General features: G+C 32.5%; 1 protein-coding gene across 1 annotated transcript in view; it reads left to right on the top strand.

Annotated features, from left to right (window-relative positions):
• The window catches only part of LOC119595356 (putative neutral sphingomyelinase), a 25,768-nt gene extending 18,736 nt beyond the window's left edge, over window positions 1-7,032 (top strand). Inside the window, exon 8 of the mRNA XM_037944498.1 lies at window positions 1,320-7,032. Coding sequence (XP_037800426.1) covers window positions 1,320-1,720 — 401 coding nt within the window. The 3' untranslated portion in view covers window positions 1,721-7,032. The remainder of the gene's footprint in view (window positions 1-1,319) is intronic.
• The last annotated feature ends 468 nt before the right edge of the window (window positions 7,033-7,500 follow it).

The raw sequence follows: 7,500 nt of genomic DNA, 5'->3' as shown, positions 1-7,500 counted from the left end.
ACAGGTGGTAAGACAGTAAAGTAACTGTGTAGGTTCCCATAACTTTTACTGTGAATGACCATGGTCTTGGATTGTGTGGCTCTTTTCATACAAAAGCCTGTACGAGTTCCTGGCATGATATTAAAGGGGGTCACAGAATAATCTTATCTAGAAAACATTGTCATGTAATCCATATTTAGCTTTTTATAAAGCTGTAAAATAAGAATTATATATGGGTGGGATTTTACCTTGCAAAGTAGAGATGTGCAAAATCAGAACAGTTAAATGGATGACTCCTCTTCCAATTCTCATATATTCCTCTGTCATTTCCCATACTCTATTTCAGTTTGCAGATTACTCTCTATATCACAAAAAGTATATATCTATCATTATTATTTTTTTGCAAAAAACATCAGAAATGAAAAATTCCAGTGTAAAAGTTATTTTGTTAGACCTCTATAGTTGATTGTCTGTGTATGAATCTCAGAAATCAGACAGCAGTATTCTTTGATGCAACTGTGAACTAAAGTGAATCAAAATGTGACAAGCAAAATTCTAATTCCTGCCCAAATTACTTATATAATCACATGCAAACCTAGTTATGTGAATAAAATATGCTATGTGCAAAAGTTTAAGGTTAATTAATTAATTAATTCATTATTATTAATTTTTTATCTTCTTTCTGAAAGCAGAGTTGTATTTGTGAGTCATTTGTAGAATAAAGATATTTTCAATATCTCTGGAGGACCTTGCAGAGTAGCTGGTTGCAAAATAGAAAGTCAGAAAAGCATGCACACGTTTCATTTTTACTATTTCTCTACAGGCAAAAAGAAATACATGTTTAACCTGATACTGTAGGGGATGGCATGTCTTTACATGCCACGTCCACATTGAACATTGTTTATTAATTGTATTTACACATAGATGGCTTCACAAGTGTGTAGTGAATGAGTCAATCACTAGTCCAACCTATGTCACATATTTTATTCTGTATGGGTATTTGTATTGCTAATAATACTAATAATTATAATTGCATTTGAAAAAATTAAATAAATTTCCCAAAAGCTCAGGTGAGAGCATGTTGACTACTAATTGACTCTTTAGCGGCTGAGCACTTGTGGAGCCATCTGTGTGAAGATGCATTTCACATAACAGTTGCACAGGGAAAATCACATTTTCCCAGCAGCATTGTGCTAAATTCAAATAAGTAAATAAGCAATGGTGTTATTTTGTTAAAAAATTCTCAGCAGTCTAAATAATAGGCAGTATATATTGCTTATTGTTACCTGTCTGTCTTTGCATAATGTGTGTATATTGATATTCCTATTTTACAATTTCAGGCACTGAAATTATGGAAGAAATACCAAGTGTGCAAGCCAAGACGGATGCCCTGCTGGAGTGTTCTGCAGTGTGTGAGCAAGGCCTGAAGTCTGTAGGCTCTCAGCAGAAACTTTACATTGCCCTGTCAATCCTGTGTGCTATTGTTTTACTGGTGTGCCATATTGTGATATGTACAGAGTCATCAACTGGTGTGACTCGTGGGTTCCTAGGCCTGTTGCTGATATTGTTTACATTCTGTCTTTCATACTTGCTCTTTATGGCAACAATTTTCTACAGATTTGAAAGTAATAAGATTAAAGAAACAAAGTTAGGGATAGAACATCAGCTCGATGAGTTGAGGGAGAAAAATGCACAAATTTTTGAAGAGGAGAGGAAGAGGTCTCAGTCATTCATCAAGTGACCAAGGATCAGGGGGTTGGAATCAAATGATTGTGATAATGGCTCTGAGCTGCTGTGAAAATTCCGAATTCCAAAGACAATGGTTTTGCTGTCTTTCTGAGGAAATCATACACATTATCTGTGACTAAATAGAGCATGAAGAAATGATTCAGTAGTATTAAATCCATATTTTGTGCGTCAGTTTACTATCTGTCAAACTTCTCACGTGGCAAAAAATCAATCTGAACTGCTGTAACTGTTTCCATCATTATACTTAAACACAGTATTAAACTATAATTGCCATCTTCGTGACTTGAGAGAGAATTCTCCATTTTAGTGTAAAATACTACTGCATTATTATAAAGTTTGTAGAATCTTATTGAAATGCTTGAGAATTTGCACAATATGGAAAGACACTTTTGTTTGTAACTTTTTTCATGCTCTTTACAGTTTTGGACATGGATTTTTCTTATTACTAATCCTAATTGAAATGCTTTAATTAAACAAAATCTCTGTCTTGCTGTGATCATGAAATCAATGGAACCGAATAGCATTTTCTATTAGATAGGGAATAAGAAAAAGATATGCCTAGCTCATACTGCTAAGAAACAACTTAAGTGATTTTATGAGCTCAAAGTAGTTCTTTGCTAGTTCATTAGTTTTAAATGGCTTTCCTACACAAGGTATTTGACAATAACTCTGTATAAACATTTTAATGACAAAACCTTTTTCTACTCGTGTCAAAGTTCCCCCCTATACAAACTAAACTTTTCAGGTCCGTAAGTTTTTCATGTACTTTAAGTAGTGTTAATCAATCTTTTAAGACAGCAGTGAATATTATAGTTCAATTTTATCAAGGGCATCTATTTTTGTGTAACATGTTAAGCACCTCATTGTCTTAATATTGACTTTAAATCATTATATTCCTAGTCTCTATATAGTGTTGAACTACAGTCTTTATGATGTAAAACAACAAAAAGAGAGTAGATTTAGAGGACAGATCAGTAGTGGGTGAAGGTATTCCTTAGGGATGTATGTTGTTTATTGTTGTTAAGGTTACTGGTTTGTGTAGAGAATAGATGGAACAAGAGGGTAATGTGAATGAAAAGTGAGAAATGGCAACTAGAAATGGCATGGGTGTGGACTTGTTTTGTAGTGTGATTTAGGGATTTTAAGAAAATATCTTGGATACATTTTAGTCAATAAAAAAGTTACTGTATTTTTTATATAACTGCAATATATTTGATTTTAAAGTGTGATGGCAAAGCAAGTTCTAAAAGGATAGATTTTGATATTGACATTTTAAAGTAAGGTACACAAACAAGAGTCCAGTTTTAATCATTTGGTGCTGGGTACATGCACTGTCCACTGTGATTTTTTTATTAACTTTGTTTATACATAGATGTCTTCACAAGCAGTTACCCAACGCCAAGGAGTCTTTCATGAAGTTTACCTTATCTCACCTGTTTAACCCTATTCCTTGAAGTCGCATAAATAGTTATATTTCATTGCTATTGACAGTAATAATAGAAAAAACTTCTTCCCTGAAAATTAAAGGAATGGAGTAAACAAGTGATATTAGGCCTTGTAGCTGACTCCTCTAAGTACTTCAGGGGATATTTATGGGTAATGAAAATTGATAAATCAAAATCATTGTGGACAGTATACAGGTATTCATGACATCAGTGGGGTGGTATATATGTCTCTCAGTCCTTCAAGGAGGTAAGAAATTCAAGAGTGACAGTTTTCTTTATGGTGATTGTATTATCAACAAAACATTCAGCAATATTTTGAGCTAAGTCTGAATTTCGACTTCCCTTGCAAAGAATTCTGTTTAACCTACATGCTAAATAGTAAACAATGATAAGTAATGTGATTGATATAGGTGGAAAATTAATGATTTCTTGCTTTGTTCTCTATATTAAAAAGAAAATTTTCTTGTCAGCATTTCTGACACTTTAGGATTAAAAAGGCTAATACTTCACATGCATGTGGTGCCAGTTAATGTGCTTATTTGAGTAATTTCAGAATTGTCACACAACTTTATTTTGATAATCTAGCTATATTCAAGTGAAATACATATCCTGCATTTTGATAGATAAGATGTATCCATTGCAAAGGAGTGTTCCAGTAGTGAATCATTGTGCTTCAAATGTTCCTCATCTTGTTTAGAAGTCTGGATATGGATGTGAATGTCAACTATGAATTTGTGTATATGTTTTCTAACAGTTGTAAGGCAAAATTCTGTACTATGCTAAGTCATGAAGTGCATTTTTTTGTACATCTCTGAAAGAGTATCTTTTTTTTTTTTTTTTTTTTTACATATATACATTATTGATTTGTAATATTGTCTGCATAGTGTTCATGTAAGTACTTAATGAAATAGTTGAAGAAAAATGTAAGTTCAGCCTTTTTGTCATTATACCAGATTGAATCAGCTCAAACCATCTGAAGAATGTATACGTATTTTGCCTCTCAGAAGCTTCAAACTTACTAGTTATGTGTAGTTTTGAATGTTGTTTTAAGAGCTTTACCTGTAATAATACCAACCTTGCATGTTCAAAGAAGGAATTTGTACTTGTTATAGTGCTGGTGGCCTCTTCATTCATGTACTCATACATCAGAAAAGGTGCATGACTTCTTTCTTTTATTAATTTTTCCAGGGTAGTTTGAAACAGGTAGCTTCACTCCATCTTGTGAAAATTTTAGTTGGCAACTGCTGCACTAAGCCCCGCCTCTTTGCCTTTATTCATTGCAAATATTAAATATTTTTCACATTTTTATTTTCTCTCAGTTCTGTTTTCAATTATTTTTCCACTGGGTCAAAAAAAGAGGCAGAACTAATGATGCCATATGTTATCAGATATAATTATTTGTATGATTTACTTGATATTATTATAATTACCAGAAGTAAATAAAAAATATTCCTCTTTTACTTGTGATAACAAAGAGTTCCTGAACAATAACAGCTGTCAGAAAAAAAAGTTCATTTCATTTTTGGCTTCAAAAGAATAATTGGAAGTGGAGCTACCTGGTTATATGTACTTTGATTTTTTGAAAATTAATTACAGTAGGACTCAAAAATAATTTTCTTTTGAAAATTCAAAGTTATTGTTATATCACTTTGTTAAATCTTCTTTTGATTTTTTCTGTTTTTTTATACCAAAATATTTATTCCAGTCATTATAAAGAAGGTTCCAAGTGGAGATGGTGCAAGGTATACATTTCAAAAGATTTATTTATCTTAAGCTTTTGTACAGCATACTTACATGATGTTACTGTGACAGGAAAATGGTTTAGAGATGATGAAGGCAGTACCATAGCTCTATAAAAAGGAAACTAGCAGAGTGGGTTGAATAATATCCCTCTCCTAAATACAAATTTAACAATAAGCGTGATACTTAATATAAGGATATTTATTTTGATGTTTGTTACTCCAGCAGCATTGGAGTGATATTGGCGTTAATGTAATATGTCACAATCTTCCTTTAGTCTTCAGTTTAATGCAGTAATTCTGTTACAAAATATGATTTGCTGTATTATATTCCTTGGTTTCTGAGTTTGTAATTTGATAGAAAAGTTCCTCCAATTTAAAGATTAACACATCTTTTTATTGTTACTGCTGGTGGTTATTCTCTTATTTCATGTCATGTTAAAGTTAGTTATCTTAACATTTATAATATGCTTTGATAAAAGGAGATGTAGCACTTGATGTAATCAACAGTAAATAATCTTTATTATAAGCCAGTGTCAAAAATGGATCTGTAAGATCCAGTCTTACCATTATTATTATCATTATTTTACTTTAAACCTCTAGTTTCTAGTTGCTTTTGTATGTTCATTAAAGCATAGACTGTTAATTTCATCTGCCTTTGTTTGTATGTTGATACCAAGTTTTGTTGTGTCCCATATTTGTTTTTCATTGCTAACACAATCACAAGTTTTGTATTCAACCAAAAAGGGGCCAATACTATTACTGTATTACAACATAGTTATGTGGATTATGTATTGTTAACTAGCTTACACACTTATCATGTGATATGCATTTTTTATTGAATGGCATGTATTAATAATATTAAGCCCTGTGGGAAAAGTTCACATAATTCTGGTGTATTTGTTTTGTACAGAGGCAGTTATTATTTATACTTGGCTTTAAACTGGTGAAGCAGTGTATGGTGATGCTTGAATGAGAGTTGAAACAGGGAATTCAAAACCTCAAGTATTAAGTTTTCGTAAAATTTATTAAATAGGGTGTTAAAATAGTATGTTTCTCTCTTATCACTTTTATTTCAGTTTAGCTATCTAGGTAAATTTCATGCCATGGGTACAAAAGAGAAGGAAAGAACATTGTGATGTGTTTGTTAGGTTACAGGTGTGATACAAGACTATGAAGTGGGACCATTTAAACTATTGCTCATATAAACTTAGGCTGGGTCAGCTGTAGCATTGCATTCCTACTTGCATTATATTTAATTTAGGCTAGATACCTAATAGTGACCACTTGTTTTTCTTGCCAGTATTATTATTTTTTTATTTTTATAGTTCAAATTGTTATGCAAGTTAAAAGTATAACTTCTCTTTCAGTTTCTTTTCCTTATAGCTCACAAAGGGATATTGTTTCAGATTTTTAAATTTTTTGTTTTTTGTTTTTTGATCTTTAATGCATTTGTTCTTGCCTCTCTGATGTTGACCTACTTCTTAAAGATTGGTTTGACAGTTGTAATTATGGAAGTAGAATTCACCGTTCATTCTTTTCCAAGTCATTGGTTTATAATGTTATTTCATCAATTTTAATTCAAGTTTGTTATTTATAAGAAATAAAGGTTCTTACTGACCAAGGACATAGATTGGCCTTGGGTTAAATCTAGTACATAATGAAGCTTTAAATGTATTAAAAGAATCAGATTGGTGGGGAAGAATTTTTAGGTAGGTAAACTTTCTAGGGCAGCAATGTTTCCTTTCATTTGTGAAAGTAGTAAAAGGAAGTCGTAATATACCAATTAGAAATGCTTAATAGATCTATTTCCTCTGTGATTTTCAAATAATGACAATAATCTAAAATCAATGGAAAAATTAGGGTACATAATATCCTCTTAGTGATTTTTTAAAAATGAATGTTTATGGTCTTATAGACTTAGATCGTGATATCCATTATGAATGGGTAATAGACCAAACCATAAAGTGTGCTTAGATTGTTTTAGGTAGTATTTGCCTAAAAATAGTTTCTATTTTATTGTGTGTAAGCATATATCCATACAGTACTACCACGTGCCAGTTTCCTGTAAAGGTTTATGCTTTTCCATAACAATAAAGGAAATAAAAAGGCTGTGTAAATTGTTTTTATTTTAATCCTGTGATGTCAATATAGAAATCAGTTTAAGGGAAATTGAGAAGAGAATGTGTGTGAGAGAGAGAGAGAGAGAGAGAGAGAGAGAGAGAGAGAGAGAGAGAGAGAGAGAGAGAGAGAGAGAGAGAGAGAGAGAGAGATAGTTAGAGTGAGTAGTGTTGTGAGTGATGGAGTAGAATAGTAGTGTGTGTGTGAGTGAGTGAGAGTAGTGAGTGAGTGAGTGAGAGTGAGAGTGAGGATGAGTAGTGAGAGTGTGAGTGTGAGTGTGAGTGTGAGTGTGAGTGTGAGTGGATGAGTGTGAGTGTGAGTGGTGAGTGTGAGTGTGAGTGTGTGTGAGGATGAGGGTGAGGGTGATTAATCTTTACTTTTTTGTACTAAGTATATGGCAACGCTGAGACAATGTTCATTGAGTGACACAGACTGAAGATGATTTACTCTCAATGCCAGGGCCAGAA

The sequence above is a fragment of the Penaeus monodon genome, chromosome 3 (assembly GCF_015228065.2).
Source record: "Penaeus monodon isolate SGIC_2016 chromosome 3, NSTDA_Pmon_1, whole genome shotgun sequence".
Taxonomy (NCBI): domain Eukaryota; kingdom Metazoa; phylum Arthropoda; class Malacostraca; order Decapoda; family Penaeidae; genus Penaeus; species Penaeus monodon.
This window is presented reverse-complemented; position numbering and strand designations above follow the sequence as displayed.